Here is a 23,218-nt window from a genome sequence, read left to right on the forward strand (position 1 = left end):
GGCTTAGCCCATTCCTGCCCTCCCTTATCTATTGCATTTGTTTATTAAACTGAAGAGCTACTATACAGAAGAGGTCAAAGGCTGGCTCTCTGCTTTTCCAGAAGGCAAAGCTAGGGTCACATTCATGCCATGCATTTAAGGCACTGTGATATCACTTTATAAACAGGCATGGCTTCTCCTGAAGGATTGTGGGAGCTGTAGTTTGTTAAGGATGCTGAGAGTTGTTGGGTGGCCCCTATTCCTCTTCTAGAGCTTTGATTCTCAGAGAAGAGGAATTGATTGTTACACCACCCTGGAATTTGGAGCTCTGCCAGGGAATAAGGGTCACCCAACAACTCTTAAAGGGTAAAGGTAAAGGGACCCCTGACCATTAGGTCCAGTCGCAGATGACTCTGGGGTTGCGGCGCTCATCTTGTTTTACTGGCCAAGGGAGCCGGCGTACAGCTTCTGGGTCATGTGGCCAGCATGACTAAACCGCTTCTGGCGAACCAAAGCAGCGCATGGAAATGCCGTTTACCTTCCCACCAGAGCGGTACCTATTTATCTACTTGCACATTGTGCTTTTGAACTGCTAGGTTGGCAGGAGCAGGGACCGAGCAACGGGAGCTCACCCCGTCATGGGGATTCGAACCGCCGACCTTCCGACCGGCAAGCCCTAGCCTCTGTGGTTTAGACCACAGCGCCACCCGCGTCCTAACAACTCTTAAGCACCTTGAACAAACTACATCTCACAAATGTAGGGCCATATCTTCCAACATTCCTCAGGTGAAAATAGGGACATTTCTCAGTCTTCTCCTCGCCTGCTCTCCAGCAGCTGTTACAACCTTCCCAAGGGAGGAGGCTGGCAGCAGAGGCTGTGCAATTACGAGATTGTCCCCGGAAAATCGTGATGCTTGGAGGGTATCCTGGCATGAATGTGGCCTAGATCTTATGGGCTTAAGTTACAGCAGTGCAGATTTTGAATGACCATTGGGAGAAATGCTCTTAACTGGGAAGAGCAGTTTTACAGTGAAACAAGAGGGGTGTCTGGAGGTGTTTTGGCAAAGTCTGGGCAGCTATATGTCCAGGAGGAGGTTCAACTGGATGGCCCCCAATAAGGATGGGGACCTTTTTGGGGTCACAGGCCAGATATTTATGAGGCTCCCCCCTTCCACTGCCTATCAATCGCCTGGTGGCATCAGGGGATTTGGTGCTTTGAAGTCCCAAAGAGGTTTTGCCTTGAAACAGCTGCGAAAGCGAAGACACTTTTTATTTTGCTGCCTCTGAGCTGCTTTGAAGTCCAAACTCACTTTAATCCCTCGGTTTTGGTAGGATTTAGTGCAAGCCCCTTGCCGGTGGAGGAAGGGGTTTTGTGCTGAAACTGCTTCTGAAATGGAAAGGCGGCGGGGAGGGAACTTTGCTCTAACGGGGGTTTCCATTCCGCTTAGACCCGGGTTTGGGTTTGTGAGAGTTCCACGCTTTATGTTGAGTGCCTGGTGAGAGGGCCTGCCTTGCCTGGGACAGCCTCACTGGCCAAATTTGGTGTGAGGGGCCAGAGTTTCCCCACTTTTTAAAAAAAATGTTTTAATTTTTTTTTTTTTTTTAGGTAAAGGTAAAGGTACCCCTGCCCGTACGGGCCAGTCTTGACAGACTCTAGGGTTGTGCGCCCATCTCACTCAAGAGGCCGGGGGCCAGCGCTGTCCGGAGACACTTCCGGGTCACGTGGCCAGCGTGACATCGCTGCTCTGGCGAGCCAGAGCCACACACGGAAACGCCGTTTACCTTCCCGCCAGTAAGCGGTCCCTATTTATCTACTTGCACCCGGGGGTGCTTTCGAACTGCTAGGTTGGCAGGCGCTGGGACCGAGCAGCGGGAGCGCACCCCACCGCGGGGATTCGAACCGCCGACCTTTCGATCGGCAAGCCCTAAGCACTGAGGCTTTTACCCACAGCGCCACCCGCGTCCCATGCGTCACCCGCGTCCCATTATTTTTTTTTACCAACACCCAAAACACAAACTGTGAAAACCCCCCATGCGGCTGGTACATTGGGCATACATCATCAATAATAACATCTTCAAATCAACCATATGTACAATTTTATATACGTTAACACTACTCCATCCACAAGGTTTATTTAACTTTTAACATTTTAATTGCCCCAAATTGTTCAAACCTACCCAAATAATTCAATATCTTCTCAAACCAAACTTCCTCTTTCTCACTGACCTTAAACCCTTTCATTCTGTGTATCTTTGCAGTTAGATATTCTAAAATTATAATAATATTCAGTTTTTCCTCCATTGGTTCACCCCTAACTCTTCTGCATTTTTCCAATTACTCGCTATCACCTATCTGGCTGCAGTTACCATCAATTTTACCCATTTACATTCCTCTTTTGTTTTTAACTCGGTACTACTCAGACTAATAAGAACCATTAATTTAGATATTCCCACCTTCCTACTCACAATTCCCGATATTTGTATACCAATCTGCTTCCAAAATTCATTAACTAATGGACAATCCCACCACATATGACTGTATGTTCCCATCTCGCCACTTAAGGCTCTATGAGGGCGCTTCCAACTCTGTTGTGGTGCAGTGGGTCAGTGGATCTGGTTGTTAAGCAGAAGGTTGGTGGTTTGAGCTCACCCAGGGACGGCTGTGGGCTGCATTGCCGGGGGTTGGACTAATGACCCTCAGAGTCCCTTTCCAACTCAACGATTCCATGATTCTGCGGTAGCCTCTTCTGCCCTTCCTCCTCCTGTGTTGTGTAGGAGCAAGGTGACCATAAAAGGTAAAGGTAAAGGTACCCCTGCCCGTACGGGCCAGTCTTGACAGACTCTGGGGTTGTGCGCTCATCTCACTCTATAGGCCGGGAGCCAGCGCTGTCCACAGACACTTCCGGGTCACGTGGCCAGCGTGACATCGCTGCTCTGGCGAGCCAGAGCCGCACACGGAAACGCCGTTTACCTTCCCGCTAGTAAGCGGTCCCTATTTATCTACTTGCACCCAGGGGTGCTTTCGAACTGCTAGGTTGGCAGGCGCTGGGACTGAACAACGGGAGCGCACTCCGCCGCAGGGATTCGAACCGCCGACCATGCGATCGGCAAGTCCTAGGCGCTGAGGTTTAACCCACAGCGCCACCCGCGTCCCTAATGCAGTTAAGGTGACCATAACTGCATCCTAATATAGGAACACTTTAATCACTCGCTGAATCTGTTTATACACGTAATTGCAAAACGCTACAGTTCTAACATCCAGCAATATGTTAGAATTGGGGACAGATGGCTATGGCTGGCGAGGGGGCAGGGTAATTTCATTCCGTTCTCATTTAAAGGCGAACCCACCTCATTCACCGTTTTCAAAACAAGATGTAATTTGAAACATGACCGTCCTTCACAATGTGTGGTTTTCCAAAGTTTGCAATGCGGTTCCCCAGCCAAGTAATGTGCACACAAATACACAGAATCAGGTCACATGAAAATGCATCTGTTCGTGAAAGTAACATCTAAAAAGCATTATTGCCCCAAGCTGTGCGGCAAATTAAAAAAATTGTATATTAGTCAAAATTGCATGCAGTGGTATAAAGAGAAATTCGTATGAAACTGCTTCTGAAGTTTCATGAAGGTTTTTCTTTTTTAAAAAAGGCAAATTGATGTGGAGAACTGAATTTAAGATGGGAAAAATGGGAAACACAGAACCCGCAAATTTACATGTTCCTCTATCATGGTGGAAGGGAGCAGATCTGTGTCCCTATGCACCAATTTACATGTGGCGAATGTTGAGAGGCCAAGGTATGTCTGCCCTCTTCCATCAGCTGCTTAACTTTTTGAAAACACAGAAGGTTGGATTCTTGACTAACTTGAATGAATGCTCGTTGTTATGTACTGATGTTCTCACCCTGGGCCAGCAGGGGGATACTGTAGATAGTTATGCAAATGAAGGATCGAAAAGTGACGTTCAGTGATTGGATAGTTTTAGAAAATGGCAACAGTTACATTGTTCTGGAGCTCTATATAAGCAGGCTGACTGAGCCCCTCAGTTTAGTTCTGTTCTGGCATCTGAATAAAGAAGAGCTGTTTGAAGAATTGCTGTGTTGTCTGATATGTTTGCCCACAACTTAACACTCGTGGTCGTCGTTTTTGAAAAAGGAAATGATCTCTTTTAGCTTCTGCCTTCTGGAAGAAGGTATAGGGTTATAAAGGCCAGGACTAGCCGCCTGAGAAACAATTTCTATGCAAATGCAATTCTGGTTCTAAACGCAGCATAAGGGGGTTCTATAGTATAGTGTATTTTAAAATGTGGTTTTAGAGTTTTTAGGGGGTTTTGAATGTTTTATGTAGTTTTTATGTAGTTTTATGTAGTTTTTCAATTTCATTGTCCTGCATGGGACAGTGACAATAAAGATATATCGTATATCGTATCTTCCCCAGAAGGCAAAATGAACAAAACTGAGAGGGATTTTTCCAGCCACAAGTATCAAGAAACAGAAATTTCCCCTATTTATGAAAGGGTCACTTGGAGTACCTGGGTGTTTTGATTGGTGTGGTGATGCTGGTGGGGTCAGCAGCAGGTGGGTAGCAAGTTGCACACATTCAGTGTTTCTTACCAGGTCAAAAGAAAGGCGAATAACGCTGTTAGTGTCTTAACCTCTTCGCAGAACCGGGCCCCCAGGCTGGTAACAAGAAGGACCAAACAAACTGGAGTTTCTTTAGGTCCTCAAGGCTCTTTGGTCTTCTCCGGAGACCTGTGTTGCTAGTTTGTCTTGCTCTGCACCTCGCAAAAGTGGGCCTTGGGTACTGGCAAATGTGGGCCATGGGGTATTGGGGGAAGGAGGGACTTTGCATGCGCAGCCACTCTTGTCAGGGTCGCCTGCAGCCGGTAAAACAAAACACAAAAAGACAAAAAACAAAACCTTTCACCGATGAAGCAGTAAAGCTGCCTTCTCCTGCAAGCAAGTAAGAGAAACAGGTAGGCCTCATACCCTCCAACATTTCTCCGATGAAAACAGGGACATCCTAAGGGAAAGCGGGACATTCTGGGGTCAATTAGAAACTGGGATGGCTTCTGTGCATCTGGGACTGCCTCCTGGAAAATAGGGACACTTGGAGGGTCTGCTAGCTGTAGAGATCTTCAGTCTTCGGACTAGAAGGGGCAGAGAAGGACAGAGACATCTGGTTGACGTCAGCCATGAACTCTGCATTTTTAGTCTCCATTATTAAGACTGTGCAGAAGGGACACGGGTGGTGCTGTGGGTTAAACCACAGAGGCTAGGATCAGAAGGTCGGCGGTTTGAATGCCCGTGACGGGGTGAGCTCCCATTGCTTGGTCCCTGCTCCTGCCCACCTAGCAGTTCGAAAGCACGTCAAAGTGCAAGTAGATAAATAGGTACCGCTCCGGTGGGAAGGTAAACAGCGTTTCCGTGCACTGCTCTGGTTCGCCAGAAGCAGCTTAGTCATGCTGGCCACATGACCCGGAAGCTGTACGCTCCCTCGGCCAATAAAGTGAGATGAGCGCCGCAACCCCAGAGTCGGCCACGACTGGACCTAATGGTCAGGGGTCCCTTTACCTTTACCTTTATTAAGACTGTGACGACTCTGTGGCAGGCATAGGCAAACTCTGCCCTCTGGGTTTTTTTGGGGACTACAATTCCCATCATCCCTGACCACTGGTCCTCTTAGCTAGGGATCATGGGAGTTGTAGTCCCAAAACAGCTGGAGGGCGGAGTTTGCCTATGCCTGCCTGTGACTTCAACATCACCATATTTTTCTCTCTCCTTGCCCTGCTTAGCACCCAGCATGAGGAAGAACCCGAAGCCTTGCTCATTATTTTTTGACATTTTGCTTGACCCTCCAAAAAGAGAGGACAGCTTCCTTTGCTTTCTTATGAACTTATTAGTATCCGTGTTAGACTTGAGGTGGCAGCAGAGAGTCGTGCTGATTGATTTCCTGGCCACACATTTCACCACCACCTGGAGAGTGGAACAAAGGGTTAGATACAAAGATCTCTTAAAAGAAAAAGTGGAAACCCTTGTACAGCTATTACGGTGTTAGCTGTCCTGAATGGCTTGTTTGTTTTAGGCAATTTTTAGCCTGCTTTTTCACTCCAACAGCTTCCCAAACGGGGTGCAATTAACAATACAGATAAAATCAGGCAGTGATAAAACAGCAAATAAAACAACAGTAACAAACCCCAGACCTGGCATTAAAGCAGCAGCGATAAAGCAGATAAGAATAATGGAAAGCTTGTGGAGAGGGAGGGGAAAGCCTTAACTGTTCTCTTTCAAAAGAAGCAAACAAGCCCCCAGATCTCCCAGGAGTGCAAAGAAGCATATTCAGCAGTGGCTGCCAGCATGCCAGATGGAAGATTTTCGTCACCAGATTTTAGAGTGGGAAGGTATATATATAATGAGGAGATGGACTAAAAATAAATAAAAGGGTGGGGTAGAATCAATGAGTTGGAAAGGACTTTAGACGTCATCTTGTCCAACGCTGCCCCCACTTTATGTGGGGAATCTGCTCCTAAAGGACCCATGAGAGGTGACTTTTCCAGCCTCTGCTTAGAAGCCACCAACAAAGGGGAATCCGTCATCTTCTGCAAGAGCCTATTCCACTTGCATGGCGCCCTCCATTTCTTGGATAATAAAACACACGGACACCAGTATTTTGGGTTTATGGGATAAAGGTGCCAAGGTCAGTTCACTCAGCTTCTCATTTTCTTTTTTTTAAAATTAATAATATTTATTACTTTTACAACAATTTAAACACTACAAAAAAAAAACACAAAGAAAAAACAGTACATTACAATACAAAACACTACATAACACTAAAACATTAAACTAACAAGACAAAACAAAAACAATTAAAAACACAAGGGTGATATGATAGCCATGTTCGGGTGATATGATAGCCATGTTCAAATATATAAAAGGATGTCACATAGAGGAGGGAGAAAGGTTCTTTTCTGCTGCTCCAGAGAAGCGAACACGGAGCAATGGATCCAAACTACAAGAAAGAAGATTCCACCTAAACATTAGGAAGAACTTCCTGACAGTAAGAGCTGTTCGACAGTGGAATTTGCTGCCAAGGAGTGTGGTGGAGTCTCCGTCTTTGGAGGTCTTTAAGCAGAGGCTTGACAACCATATGTCAGGAGTGCTCTGATGGTGTTTCCTGCTTGGCAGGGGGTTGGACTCGATGGCCCTTGTGGTCTCTTCCAACTCTATGATTTTATGATTCTATGATTCTACATCAAAAAAAGAAGAAAAATTCAATATCTTATCTTTCTTTCACATATTTCAACGACCTCCTCACACCTCCCTTTTTGTATTCCACTTCTGTTTATTATTTCAGCAATTCCTTTCCATCTTCCCCTGTTTTCTAACCTATAATTATCTTAACACAAACTAACCTTATTTTTTCCTTTAATGTTCTATTAATCTATTTATACTTATAAATACTTATACTTATACTTATAACCTTTCTACTAAAGCCATATAACTTCATTCCAACATTCTTCTAACATTCATTAATTTTACAATATTTCTGTAAATAGTCTTTAAACTTTTTCCAGTCTTCTTCCACCAACTCTTCTCCCTGGTCTCGGATTCTGCCAGTCATTTCCGCCAGTTCCATATAGTCCATCAACTTCATCTGCCATTCTTCCCTGGTGGGTAAATCTTGTGTCTTCCAATATTTCGCGATGAGTATTTTTGCTGCTGTTGTTGCATACATAAAAAAAGTTCTATCCTTCTTTAATACCAATTGGCTGACCATGCCCAGGAGAAAGGCCTCTGGTTTCTTCAAGAAGGTATATTTAAATTTCCGCCCCAATCTTAAAACTGGTTCTCCACAGTTATTTATTTTTTATTTATTTGTATTTATTAAATTTGTAGACCGCCCTTCATCCAAAGATCGCAGGGCATATAAAAATACAAAAAGATACCATACAATGCATAACAGAAGAACAGAAATACAAACCTATAACCTGCCTCCCACAAACACACTTTTAAAGGCCATAGATTGTTTAGTCATCCAAAGGCCTGGTTTAGAGAAACGTTCTCGCTTCTCACCTAAATATATGTAATGAAGGCGCCAGGTATGCTTCTCTAAGGAAATCATTCCACACATGGGGAGCCACTGAAGAAACATTCTGCAGCAATTTGTTGATATATATTTTTTGTAGATACTCATGAAAATTTGCTAGCATTTTAGTGTGGATTTCCCTTAAAACGCATTTTTTTACATGCAGTTTTGACTAATGTACATGTCTTTGCAAGAAATTTCCCCTAATATAATATATTTCAGTGACTAATCTATTCATTTTTTTAACGCACATTCTCCCCTAATGTATGATTTTTTGTCAACTTTGGTTACTTGGAGAAGTGCATCACAAAATTGGCATTAGTATTTTCAATTTTTAAGGAGGGCTGTGTTTCAGTTCTCATGATGTTTTGGAAAGTGCAGATTTGATAGATTCGGTTTTAAATGCTAACTGAATCAAATTCCCACTCAGAGGTATAGTAAGCCCTACTGAGCACAGCGGTCTTCCGAATAGAGGTTCATTTGTAGAATCATTCTGTATTATTTTCTATTTTATGCTTTTTGAACTTCAGTTTTGTTGTACAGCACCATGATACTTTGTATGAAGGGTGGTCTATAAATAATTCTATAAATAAATAAAACAAAAAGAATTGAGCTGTGTGTCCCAGTGATTTCAAAGGCTGACATTTATGCAAGAGTCTGAGGCTTACGTTGGAATTGGAGGCCCTTAAGCATTTTCAAGTGTCCCTATTTTCATCGGAGAAACGTTGGAGGGTATGGACTTATGTAGGGCTGCCATATTTCAAGCTTTTTTGGCAAAGATGTTAAGCTTTTTTGGGAAAATTACAAAAAAGGCAATTTTTTACCTATTTTTATGGAAAAGCGGCAAAAGTGGCTCTGCCAACATAGGCTGCTATATGTCGAGACATTTTTGCAGATTTACACCAGAATAGGTTTGGGAAATTACAGATGTATTGCAACCCTAATTTCATGTGACTCCTGAGCCAAGGAGATAAGTAACTAGACAACCTTTAGAAGACAACTGAAGGCAGCCCTGTATAGGGAAGTTTTTAAATGTTTAATGTTCTATTATGTTTTTATACATGTTGGAAGCCGCCCAGAGTGGCTGGGACAACCCAGTCAGATGGGAGGGGTATAAATAATAAAATTATCACCACCACCACCATGGAATAGGACCCTATTTTCATTGGAGAAATGTTGGAGGGTATGTTGTCTGAATCATGCCTTGTGGAACACCCTCCCAGCAGATGTAAAGGCAATAAACTATTTTACTTTTAAAAAACAACTGTTTAGAGAAGTTTTTAATGTCCGATGCTGTACTGTTTTAAATATTCAGTGGAAGCCATCCAGAATGGCTGGGGAAACCCAGCCAGATGGGCGGGGTATAAATAAATTACTACTACTACTACTACTACTACTACAAACTGCAAATGAATCCCAATCCTTCCTCCCTTCCTTCCTTTCTTCCTCCAAGCCTTTAATAGGCATTACAGATAAAGACAATCTTAAAACATCCAAATACAGTGGTACCTCGGGTTACATATGCTTCAGGTTACATACGCTTCAGGTTACAGACTCTGCTTACCCAGAAATAGTGCTTCAGGTTAAGAACTTTGCTTCAGGATGAGCACAGAAATCACACGGTTGCAGCAGGAGGCCCCATTAGCTAAAGTGGTGCTTCAGGTTAAGAACAGTTTCAGGTTAAGAATGGACCTCTGGAACGAATTAAGTACTTAACCTGAGGTACCACTGTATGGTGAAACCTCGTATCCTGAACGCCTCTGTTTTGAAACGTTTCAGCTCCCAAATGATGAAATGCTCCATTTTTCAAACATTTTTTGGAAGCCCAACGTCCGATGCGGCTTCCGCTTGAGTGCAGGAAGCTCCTGCAGCCAATCGGAAGCCACACCTCAGTTGTCAAACGTTTCGGAAGCTGAACGGGCTTCCGGAACGGATTAAGTTTGACAACCAAGGTTTGACTGTACAATTTCTAAAAACATATATACAAAGAAACAGCCGTATAAGCTATATAGTAACAGGAGTTTTCATTGGAGTGTCTTCCTGCTAAACAGTGCCACTCTAAGAGATACTATTGACAGAAACTCAGCCACCCTTGCAATTACCTCCAGGTTAACATCACACAGGTAGAATCTGATATTATCATTGTGCCATGGTGTTAAACTACCCAAAGTGGGAAGGGTAACATGTGTTTACGTAGCTGGTTATACAGTGGACAGTCGAAAAGAATAGGTTCTACAGCATGGGTAGGCAAACTAAGGCCCGGGGGGCGGAACTGGCCCAATCGCCTTCTCAATCCGGCCCGCGGACGGTCCGGGAATCAGCGTGTTTTTACATGAGTAGAATATGTCCTTTAATTTAAAATGCATCTCTGGGTTATTTGTGGGGAATAGGAATTCGTTCATTATTTCCCCCCAAAAAATATAGTCCTGCCCCCCACAAGGTCTGAGGGACATTGGACTGGCTCCCTGCTGAAAAAGTTTGCCGACCCCTGGCCTAAGGCATGGGTAAGCAAACTAAGGCCTGGGGTCCGGGTCCGGTCCAATAGCCTTCTAAATCCGGCCTGCTAACGGTCTGGGATTCAGCATGTTTTTACATGAGTAGAATGTGTCCTTTTATTTAAAAATGCATCTCTGGGTTATTTGTGGGGCATGGGAATTTGTTCATTTTTTCCCCTTCAAAATATATTACTGCCCCCCACAAGGTCTGAGGGACAGTGCTGCTGAAAACGTTTGCTGACCCCTGTTCTACAGTGTCCAGCATATCCCAAAACATCCCAATACAGTGGTACCTCAGGTTACATACGCTCCAGGTTACATACGCTTCAGGTTATAGACTCCGCTAACCCAGAAATAGTGCTTCAGGTTAAGAACTTTGCTTCAGGAGGAGAACAGAAATTGCGCTGCGGTGGCACGGCAGCAGCAGGAGGCCCCATTAGCTAAAGTGGTGCTTCAGGTTAAGAGCAGTTTCAGGTTAAGGACGGACCTCCCGAACGAATTAAGTACTTAACCTGGGGTACCGCTGTACAAATGACCCATAAGCAACCCCTCCAAAACTTGACAAATCAAGTGGCACTTGCAGCATCGGCGTGGCTGAGCGACACATAAATGGAAAGGCCATGTTTGCCTCCGTACCTCGTGTTGACTTTGTGCCTCGTAAAATTGCACGTCCCTGGCGAGACCGTATCCCAGGGCAGATCCTTTTTGCCCAGGCAGTTTGTGACGGGAGCTTGTGTTCTCAACAGCTGTTGGCGTCTCTCAATGGCACCGTCCCATCTGCCACTCAGCACTCCCTCAGCTGGTGCCAAAGCCGTTTGGACAGAGGTGCTTTTGACTCCTTTTGGGACTGGGTGGTTGGGCCCTGACTTTATTATGTGCCATGCTCTCCCCTCCAGCTGTGGTTTTGCACCCCTACAGCCTGCCTGTCTACCCGCCGGCACCCCAGTGTTACTCCGGGCTGGTTCAGGTACGAATGTTTGCCTTCCTATCTATGCATGCAAGTGTGTTTGTGTGTGAGAGAGAAAGGGAGCAAGATTTGTGTCATTGACAGGGCCCAGCTGCGGCTGGCTGGTGGTCTTGAGGGGGGACAGCTGATAAAGTCTCCCGCAACGATAAATCCCTTCGTTCCCGGCGAGTTATTTTTACAGAATTGCTCAGAGAAAGAGAGAGAAAGTCCTTTCCTTGTAAGGGGAGAGAGATTCATGGCTCCGGTGGGAAACGCGGAGATCAGTCCATTTTGTACCTGATTCCGTGGGTTCTGTAGAGCAGATGGACTCTGTCAGCGGGAAGGCCCTGCAAACCTAATGGGAGAAGTCTCCGCGGATTTAAATTATGTGCCGGTTTAAAATGGTGGTGTCATAAAACAGCCTCTGACTTTGGTGGACGCAGCCAGATAAATCCGAAAGGAGAGGAAGACCTTACATGTGAATAAAGAGAAGGGACAAACTCTGGCAACTGGCTCTCTCTTGGGGGCTCACTGCCTTCTGGTTATGTCCACAAGCCTTTAAGCCCCCTAAGCTGACGGTGGCTTCCAGGTTCTTTATAATGTCATGCCATATCTGAGTCCTTCTGAGTGAAGGGTCATTTCTGGTACAGTGGTGCCTCAGTTTAAGAACAGCCCTGTTTACAAACGATTCTGTTTACGAACTCCGCAAAACTGGAAGTAGTGTCCTGGTTTGTGAACTTTACCTCGGTCTAAGAACAGAATCCGAATGGTGGAAGGGCACCGGCAGCGGGAGGCGAGGCCCCATTAGGGAAAGCGCACCTCGGTTTAAGAATGGTTTTGGTTTAAGAACAGACTTCTGGAACGGATTAAGTTCGTAAACCGAGGTACCACTGTATTCTTGTAGGAAACAATACACAGGTTAACATGAATGCTCTAATCTCCCTCATAGGCTGGGTACAGAGCATACATTTAAAGCTCCCCCCCCCCACACTAATCCTGGGAACTGTAGTTTACAGAGCTACAATTCCCAGAACCCTGGATTCTTTGGGGGGCAAATGTGCTTTAAATGTGTGGTGTGTAGTAAGCAGCCAGAGACTTTATACCTGCTCAGGCTGAATATATTGGAAGAAAGGTGGGACACGTGTGAATAATAATAATAATAATAATAATAATAATAATAATAATAATAATAATTTTACGGAGCAAATGAAGTGGCATTTGCAGGCCTAGTAAAAGATATTTTGACACCTGGTTGGTTTCACCACATGGGTGGTGCTCCTTAAGATTCCACATGGTTATGCTGAGGTGCAACCACATGAACTTTGAGCTACTTCACTGGTGCCCTTAACAACATGGCTGCCCTCAGCAACTACATGAACTGCTGGGCAGGCCCTCTGTATTTTGCACACTGAGAGGAATGACACAGCTTCCATATTTTCGCTACTTCTTTCCCCTCTGTGTTTTTGATTTTTGTGTGCATTATGAACGTTGGTGCACAAGGGACAAAGGATTTAAAGGTGCGTGGCCAAAATGACAAAGCTGAGGTTCCTGCAGAATGATTTGTGGCTGACAGTTTCTCTCTGTGACCCTCATCTGCTGAACAGTGCAGCCGAACTCCCAGTTTATTTTCTTAGATAATTTTTATTGAGGTTTTCAGGTTTTACATTTCCACATGAACATCTTTCATGATACACATACATTCCCTCCTTCTCCTTCCAAGGTTCTTTTAATTTACCCATAATTCCTGCATATTCTTGTATATCCATCTAAATCATTACCCCATTTTACATCCCTTTTAAATATGTTAAGTTGCTGAATTTACCTTTTATTTATTTATTTATTTATTTACGGCTATTAGCCCATAAAGCTGAATTTACCTTAATACTGCCAGCGTTTTCAACTGTGTACTTACTAAAAATAAAATAAAATTCCACCCCTCTTTAAATACCTGTTCTTCTTGCTCTCTTATTCTGCTAACTCTACATATTCTATCATATTAAGTTGCCAATCCTCCTTACTAGGGACCTCATTCACCCTCCATTTTTGGGCTAACAATATCCGAGCCGCTGTTGTCGTTCCTAGCAGGAATGCCTGTTTTTTGGGGGGCACATTGTTTTAAACAATTTTTTCATCTCATTATATATCATCTCCCAATATTCTTTAACTTTTTCTGCATGTCCACCACATGTGAAAGAAGTTTAAACTCCCAAGTTTATTTTCTTTTATTTTTGTAACCAGGGGCACCAACTATAGGGGGGGGGGAGGGACTCTGGCCCCCTCAATATTTTTGGGCAGGGGGCTGAGCCTCCCCCGCCACCGACAGGCGGGGGCTCGTGCGCTTGAGGGGGTGGGATTCTGGGCTGCCTCAATGTGGCGTGCAAGTCGGTGCCCCTTTTTGTAACTATGTTTTTTTAGCCCACCTTTTCCACCGCAACTGTAATAAGTGCTCAAAGTCACACACAGAAGTGACTTGTTTCGCGAGCAACCTTGAACACTAGACGGTAGTAGATTCAAACCCATGAAAAGACACAACTTAAAAAATGAGACAACAAAACTACGAGTCACGAGTCAACAAAAGCAGAATATGAATGTCTCTTTGGAACAGCAGCAATGATAAACTGTGGCGCAACGGAGGCATTTTGGTGTCTGAGGCAAAACAACAACACCACCAAAATGGCTGATGGCAATCAATGCCACAATTGATAATTGATCAATAATTGACTACAGTAAAACCTTGGTTCCTGAACTTAATCTGTTCTGGGAGTCTATTCAACTTCTGCAATGGTTTGGGGACCAAGGCGCGGCTTCCGATTGGCTGCAGGAGCTTCCTGCAGCCAATCGGAACCCACGCCAGATGTTTGGCTTCCAAAGAATGTTCAAAAATCAGAACAATCACTTCTGGTTTTCGATTGTTCGGGAGTTGGAACGTTTGCCTCCCAAGGTGTTCAGGAGCCGAGGTTCCACTGTATTTGCTGCCAGTAACCCCCCTCCCCAAAAGACCTGACCTGTGCCATTAAAAGTTTACAAATGATCAGTTGTTGCTTTAGTATAGGCAGAGGGACAGGACACCCGCTTTGTGATTTTCTGCCTCATGCATTCATAAAATCTCAGACGGCCCTAATTGCCAACCGAAAAGCTGGCAGAACAGAGAATCTTGACAAGCTTTCTAAATATTTGCATCTGTCATTTCACACATATTGTGAGAGGTGCGAAAATATTCAGGGGAAAAATTGCAGGGGAAATCCTACTGAAGTATATTTGGCAAGGGATAAGCTGATACAAACATCAGTGCTCATCCGTGGCTGGAATAAAAAGTGTTCCAGATGATATGCAGGCTGGGGCTTTGTCAAAAAGAAGGAAATCTAACAGCTTGGTGGAACCTCTGCACATATGGATCTGGCATGAACAAGGCATGATCACAAGCTGTAGAAATCAAAGTGGGACTGCTGTATTTATTTCTTTATTATCTTTGAAACTGCTTAACATTTCAAAAAACTTGGATTAATACACACACACACACACACACACACATATACACACACTGAAAACCAACGACTATATCGTCAAAAGTATTAAAACACAACCTAAAACAAATTAAGACAACAATTTACAAATACATACATATATGCTGTAAGCTGCCCAGAATGGCTGGGGAAACCCAGCCAGATGGGCGGGGTATGATGATGATGGTGATGATGATGATGATGATGATTTCACATGAGATCATCTGCAGGAGTATCTTTGCTCATTCCCTGAATTGGTGAAGCTCCTTTGACAACAATGAGAAACTGAGCCTTTAGTGTCATTGGCCCAGTCCTGTGGAACACACTGCCACTTGAAATTCAGTGGGTGCCCCCTGTGCCAACTTGTAAACACCTGCTGAAAACTTTCCTATTCTGCCAGGCCTATGCAGGCAATTAAGAGTACATCCCCCCACAGATGTCGATTGCTGTTTGCGTTTAATTTCTTTCTGCTTTTAATTTGTTCTTTTTCACTTCCTATGATTTTATTGTCTGGTTTCATGTTTTTATAGTGTTGCAAACTGCTGTGATATATATATATATATATATATATATATATATATATATATATATATGAGATACAGTGGAATAGAAGTATTTCTTATAGATAAATAAAATAAATGCAAATAAAAAGGAAACCAGAGGGTTCTAACATGTAGATCCGGGGCCAAGCCTGCCTGAGCAAAAGGGCAAGCCTTCACAAGACTTCTCAAGGAAGCAACTAATGATTGCTGCTTCATGTATAGCAAATAAAGGACTTTATGCGAACAAGACTGGTGGCTTCCCTTTAGCAGGGGTGCCCAAACTTTTTTCAAAGAGGGCCAGATTTGATTAAGTGAACGTGCGTGAGGGCTGACCGAAGTTGTTGAGCGCTTTTTAGGATTTGACCCCAATAAAGAAACTGCCACAGGGGCCGGATAAAACCTGCCAGGGGGCCGAATTAGCCCCCCAAAACGGACTTTGGACATGCCTGCTTTAAGGTCTTCCATATTCCCCTGGTGTGGCTGTGAGGAACAGCTCAGAAAATTCCCCTTCTGGTTTGATTCACTGCATATTAATTCCAGAGCCTTTTTGCTGGTCAAGTGAGTAGTCTGAAGACAAACGTTGAGTTAGTATCAGTTGGCTGAGCCCTTACTTTGTAGGCTAGCAGCCACACCAAAAGCAAGGCTACCTCTTCTCCTTCCTTTCTTAGGGCACAGAAAACATACTAAAGCCCTGAACCTCAATAGTTTGGGACCAGGTCTCTTGTAAGCTGAATAACTGAAACTGGGACAAATACTACCCTCCCCGCCACCAAATCCTGCAACTTACCATATTTGTCCATGACAGGAGTCTAAGTGGGGTTACTATATTTTCCCCAGGTGATTTAAGTACTGGATGGTGTGGCAAAAAATTTTTATCTCGACGTTATTTCTATGTCAGCCCCAATGTATTGGCTGGATTACTGAAATGTGCACCAGTTGTGACAGGCTCTAGTTGCAGCTAACATGTCAAGAGGCGAGGAGTCACCACCCAGGTGTGCCCAGTTCTATGTCTGCAGATCCACTGCAAAAGTCATATTAAAATAACAGTAATTTTCATGTGAACATAACCTGCTGCTCCTTTTTAAAGCTGTTGACAGTTCGTGGGAGACCCTGTTCACTTTTTAGCATCACGGTACATAGGAAGTTGCCTTTAGCTCAACAAATATTGTCCACTCTGACTGGCAACAGCAGCTGTCCAGGGTTTCAGAGAGAAGGATATTTCCCATTGCCTGCTATCTGAGTCTTTTAATCAGTGGTGTTGAACCTGGGAAATTCTGCATGCAAAGTATATGCTCTGTCGCAGAGCTGTGGCCCTTTTCATAGGCCCCAAACCCATAAACCTTCTGCCATGGGGGAAAATCTTACGTTTTAAGTTCCCCCTCTGGACACTGAGATCCAGCTCCAAGGGCCTTCTGGCGGTTCCCTTATTGCAATAAGTGAAGCTACAGGAAACCAGGCAGAGGGCCTTCTCGGTGGTGGCCCCTGCCCTGTGGAACGCCCTCCGATCAGATGTCAAGGAAATAAAAAAACTATCTGATTTTTAGAAGACATCTGAAGGCAGCCCTGCATAGGGAAGTCTTTTAACGTGTAATGTTTTATTATGTTTTCACAGTGGTACCTCAGGTTAAGAACTTAATTCGTTCTGGAGGTCCGTTCTTAACCTGAAACTGTTCTTAACCTGAGGTACCACTTTAGCTAATGGGGTCTCCTGCTGCCGCCATGCAATTTCTGTTCTCATCCTGAAGCAAAGTTATTTACCCGAGGTACTATTTCTGGGTTAGCGGAGTCTGTAACCTGAAGCGTCTGTAACCCAAGGTACCACTGTATATATGTTGGAAGCTGCCCAGAGTGGCTGGGGCAACCCAGTCAGATGGGTTGGGTACAAATAATAGCATTATCCTCCTTCTCCTCCTCCTCATTATTATTACTCTTATTTTTTATTAACTTCAGAGAAACTCAAAAGTGGCTTGCATTGTATTTGGTTCCCCGTCATTGGGATGGGGGCTAGAGGAGAAACTATCTACAGAAGTTTTTATTTTGTTTTGTTTTTAAAATACAAGGCTAACCTGGCTTCCTGCCAAAGGCACCTCAGCAATTCCTGGGCCTCAGAAAGATCCCTTGGGACTGGAGAGTAAATCTATTTATGATCCACCCCCCAATTCGGGCCCCTCTTGGGCTGTGACTGACAAGAAGGTGCTGTTTATGAAGTGGAGCTATTTATAAGACCTGGAAGTGGAGCCAGCATTGATAAGCAATGGCCTCCCGGGTGCTGCTTAAACCACCCAGTGGTGGTGACGAGTGTCTGTGATTTGCGCAGTGACGGGACAGGACGGTAGCACATAAACCCAGGGAACAGGCTGGAAGGCTGGAAAATTTCAGCTGGTTATTTACTCCCTTTGTTTCCTAAATGAGGAAAAGAACTTCATAGGAGACAGGTGGCTTTTTAAAGCGCCTGACTCTCTCTCTCTCTCACACACACACACACATGAGTAATCTGTTCCTCAGATTAGAAGCACTCTCTCTGACATGTCTTCTCATGCCTTTAGCTCCGAAGGGAAGAAAAAAATATTTTGCACTCAGGTTTTTAGTGAAGGGCACCCAGTCTTGGAAACTTTCACAAAACTGTCAGAGGTGTCCTAATTATTGCAATGCTAGATGGCATAGGATGCCCTAAGCTCCTTCAGCTGTGAGGAGGGGAATTCATGGCGAGGGGAGATTTATCTCTTGATGCTACCGAACTCTATGCTGTTCAAGGGAGCTGGACATATGCCCTCCCATTCAGTGTGTTTAAGGCAATTTTAAAGCAGGGGTTGATAACTTGTCCTTCCAAGGCTGTTGGGCTCCAACTCCATCAGCCCCAACTAGCATAGCCCTACAGGTTAACCACTCCTGTTTCAAAGCATCAGCCTGGGTGGGAAAGCCTAAAACAATATGTGAAAAGTGGCCCGTGATTTTAGAATATTAATGAAGGATGGAAAGCGAAAGAACAAAGGGAAAGTGCACTCCAAGTAATGTAAAAACTGCAGAGTTGTGGGTGTGAGAGGAGGCAAGGATTAACACACAGCCTCCCCTGGCTGCTATTTACCCTACAGGAGGAAAAACATAAGATACAGGCAAGTGTAGTTTGGCCCGATAGTGATACAGCTGAGGCACCAGTTAGTTTCTCACACAAATGGAAATTCTGGAGTCCCATCTATCTTGCAAGTTATTCCCTCTTCAGAAGAACAGCAGAATGCTCATTTTCACCTATATTTACAGTGGTACCTCGGGTTAAGTACTTAATTCGTTCCGGAGGTCCGTTCTTAACCTGAAACTGTTCTTAACCTGAAGCACCACTTTAGCTAATGGGGCCTCCTGCTGCCACCGCGCCGCCGCTGCACAATTTCTGTTCTCATCCTGAAGCAAAGTTCTTAACCTGAAGTACTATTTCTGGGTTGGTGGAGTCTGTAACCTGAAGCGTATATAACCTGAAGCGTATGTAACCTGAGGTACCACTGTATAAGGTAAAGGTACCCCTGCCCGTACGGGCCAGTCTTGACAGACTCTAGGGTTGTGCGCCCATCTCACTCAAGAGGCCGGGGGCCAGCGCTGTCCAGAGACACTTCCGGGTCACGTGGCCAGCGTGACATCGCTGCTCTGGCGAGCCAGAGCCGCACACGGAAACGCCGTTTACCTTCCCACTAGTAAGCGGTCCCTATTTATCTACTTGCACCCGGGAGTGCTTTCGAACTGCTAGGTTGGCAGGTGCTGGGACCGAACAACGGGAGCGCACCCCGCCGCGGGGATTCGAACCGCCGACCTTTCGATCGGCAAGCCCTAGGCGCTGAGGCTTTTACCCACCACTGTATATGGTTCTTTAATTTAGCACTTCTCCTGAACTCTTGGGCCTGACATCTCTTTCTGAAGCTGTAACCAAAGTCCCACAAAATGCATGGGCTGGAACTTTTGTTTTCTTTTCATCTGGAGAGTATATTGCTTCGGTCAATGGGCAAAGAGCCCCCCTTTTAAAAATGCCTCCCCTTCTGCTTTCTATATAACTTGTTTTATTATTACAAGATCTCTCTGATACCGAACACGCCCTCCAACATTTCTCCGATGAAGATAGGGATGTCCCGTTCCTTAACGATAATTTCACTATGTATACCCCACACATTTTACTGGGTTGCCGCAGCCATTCTGGGCAGCTTCCAACTTATATAAAAACATAGGTAAAGGTAAAGGTACCCCTGCCCGTACAGGCCAGTCTTGACAGACTCTAGGGTTGTGCGCCCATCTCACTTAAGAGGCCGGGGGCTAGCGCTGTCCGGAGACACTTCCGGGTCACGTGGCCAGTGTGACGAAGCTGCATCTGGCGAGGCAGTGCAGCACACGGAAACGCCGTTTACCTTCCCACCAGTAAGCGGTCCCTATTTATCTACTTGCACCCGGGGGTGCTTTCGAACTGCTAGGTTGGCAGGCGCTGGGACCGAGCAATGGGAGCGCACCCTGCCGCGGGGATTCGAACCGCCGACCTTTCGATCGGCAAGTCCTAGGCGCTGAGGCTTTTACCCACAGCGCCACCCGCGTCCCTACCATATAAAAACATAATAAAACATTAAACATTTTTTTAAAAAACCTTCCCTATACAGGATTGTCTTCAGACAGCTCATTGAGGGGCAGGAGCTTGGATGACTCCATACCCTCCAACATTTCCCCAAAGAAAATAGGGACATCCTAAGGAAAATTGGGACATTCCGGGATCAAATCAGAAACTGGGATGGCTTCTCTAAATCAGGGATGTCCCTGGAAAATAGCGACACTCGGAGGGTCTGATCTAAGAACATAAAAAGAATCTGTTGGAATTTTCCATGTTACGAGTTAGGTGTATGTGTGTGATATGGAGGGGTGATCAGTTATTGAGTCCCCAAATGTTGTCTGCAGTGCCGCAGCACAGACCCAGATTTCCCACTCCAGTGACAACTCTTCATTTATTTGCTATATTTATGTAAGGCTGGCTAGTAACCCTGTTCTACAGATAGCTCACTAACATACAACGATAAAACGCTATCAAAATGCAATGGAATAAAATAGCAAAATCATAAAAGGATAACTTGCAGCCTAAACATTTTCAGCAGAGAGAATAAAGCCAGATGACTAAATAAATAAATAAATTTACACGGCACATAAACCGAGGCTCAGTGCATGAAAATCACAGTTTGTTTTTAAGGCTTGGGAGAATAAAAATAGTCGTCACCTGGCAATAAGCAGCCATTCTGATTTGTTTATGAGGCGATTATGTGACAATGAGCTTTCATCCTCCATTCATCCTGATTTGCTTGTGCGGTTGTTTATACGTTTTCTACTTAAGTCATTCATTCATTCCACACTTTTCAGTGCATTTGCCCATCTTTTTCTGAACATCTTAAAAAGTGGATTTGCTGTGCAAGAGGAACAGAGCGCTTTAATCCACTTCAATTGTGCAAACTTAAATCACTCGGCATGCACCTCAACCCCTCCCACATGGCACCTAGAATGACCACAAAGAAGGCGAGAGCCTCTTTAAATATCTCAAGTTAAGGGTAGGTATAAGTGAGCCAAAGCAATCTTTCAGACATCCTGGCTCCAAATCAATAAGGGCTTTAAAAGCTAAGATCATCACTTTGAATTGGGCCGGAGCCATGGAAGCTGATAAAATGTTGGTGTCATCACGTGATGTAGATGCGAGCAAAGTCACTTAAATAACACAGACGGAGTCCAGCAAGCAAAGTTCAGAGGAACTGAAAAGCTGGGAGGGGGAAAAAAACCAGTGTATGTTTCAAAGAGAAAGAGAGATTTTGTCTTTCTTAGTTCAGGCCTTATACATAGCATGAAGACACTCAACTAAACATACAGAAGAAAACCCTCCCAGAACTACATAGCCAGTCAGAGTGTGTGCTAGCTCGGTTAATAATAATAATAATAATAATAATTTAATTTACTGTATTTTTCTGTGCGTAAGACTATATTTTTTCCTAAATTTTTGAAGTTTAAAATAAGGGGTCGTCTTATACATGGATAGTGCATAGTGCATTTTCTTAATTTTGAGTCCCCACAAATAGTCTTTTTCAGTCTTATACACTGAAAAATACAGTATATACCGCCCTATATACCCGGAGGCCTCAGGGCGGTTCACAGAACAAAATCAAAATATAAAACCACAAAATATATAATCAAAATAAAAACAACAACCCAATAACCCCCTCCCCCCCCAAAACCCCACATTTTAAAAGGGCATATGATGTCAATCAAATCAACCAAAGGCCTGGTTAAAAAGGAACATTTTTGCCTGGCACCTAAAGGTGTATAATGAAGGCGCCAGGCAAATTTCCCTGGGGAGAGCATTCCACAGACAGGGAGCCACTACAGAGAAGGCCCTGTTCTCGTGTTGCTACCCTCTGCACCTCTCGAGGAGGAGGCACACGAAGAAGGGCCTCAGAAGATGATCTCCGGGTCCGGGTAGGTTTCATATGGAAAGAGGCGATCCTTGAGGTATTGCGTTCCTGAGCCCAGTAAAGTTCATGTCACTCTGCCTGGTTGCTAAGCAATACTTCCACCCCTCTTGGTTAGCTGTCTTTAACACTAACATAATTAGCACTTACCGTATGTAAGAAGCTGAGTGATGCCTGCTGATGCACTTCCAACAGGAACTGGCCAGTCCAAGCAAACCATCTTGCAGCCCTATTTTGAACCACCTGAGACGTTTCCACACCTTTTTCGAACAGCGCATTGCAAGAAACTAAATGGGGAGTAGCAAAAGCATGGGTAATTGTGGCTAGGATCCAGTTATGGCCGTGGCTGGGCAGATCAGCAAAGGTCTCGGTTTCTTCTACACTGTCTGATAGGGCCAGCCCAAGCATGAGGCAAGGTAAGGTGACTGCCTCAGGCATCAGGCTCCACAGGGGTAGCAGATCACAATGTAGATCTTTATTCCGATGTAGATCTTTATTCCCTGCACCCCCTTCCTGATGCAGATCTTCACTCACCTCTTTTTCCCTGGGAGGAAAGTGGGTGCCTTAGGTGCCAAAATGCTTTGGGCCGGCCCTACTGTCTGGTAGGACAGTGGCATGTTCACATAAAACCTTCCCATCCCATCTGTTGCAAGCTCTAGCAAAGGAGATGTGTGGGAATTGAAGCTCTTGAAGATAAAGTCTGATCTGATGCAAGGATTTTGTGCTTCAGCCCTCCTCAAGCATCGTTCTTCACAGGAGAGGTAGAAAATCACGTTGGCAGACAAATCCCACCATTCACAGCATATTTAAAATATCATTTAGGAGAAAAAAAAACAGAAGCTTTTTCCTTCTGGGTTTAGTAATGGAAGATATCCCCAGAAGTATGAAAAATATATTCCTATACGCAACAGCAGCTGCCAGGACCTTGATCGCAAAAAATTGGAAAGGGGAACAAGCCCAACAATAAGGGATTGGCAGAGCAAATTTTGTGAATTTATAAATATGGCAAAATTGACAGCAATTATAAGAGGAAAATCAAATCAAAATAAAGAATGGAGTTGCGTAAAGGAATACATGTAAAAACATTGTTTTGGTATTAAAATATTGATATGAAGTCTAAGATATCGCAAGGAGAAGTGACAGAGTAATAGGCATAACAGAAACGGTGGTATAAGATAGTACAAGAACACGACTAGTGAAGTAA

The 23,218-nt window shown here is 44.5% G+C and overlaps 1 protein-coding gene across 2 annotated transcripts in view; it reads left to right on the forward strand.

Moving 5' to 3' along the window:
• Positions 1–11,364: 11,364 nt before the first annotated feature.
• LOC114581722 (RNA binding protein fox-1 homolog 1-like) overlaps positions 11,365–23,218 on the forward strand; it is a 43,103-nt gene continuing 31,249 nt past the window's right edge. The window contains exon 1 of one of the 2 annotated variants that reach the window (XM_028702198.2): positions 11,365–11,523. In XM_028702198.2, coding sequence (XP_028558031.2) covers positions 11,437–11,523 — 87 coding nt within the window. In that variant the 5' untranslated portion in view covers positions 11,365–11,436. The remainder of the gene's footprint in view (positions 11,524–23,218) is intronic. The other variant, XM_028702197.2, reaches the window with a different exon arrangement.

The sequence above is a fragment of the Podarcis muralis genome, chromosome 13 (assembly GCF_964188315.1).
Source record: "Podarcis muralis chromosome 13, rPodMur119.hap1.1, whole genome shotgun sequence".
Taxonomy (NCBI): domain Eukaryota; kingdom Metazoa; phylum Chordata; class Lepidosauria; order Squamata; family Lacertidae; genus Podarcis; species Podarcis muralis.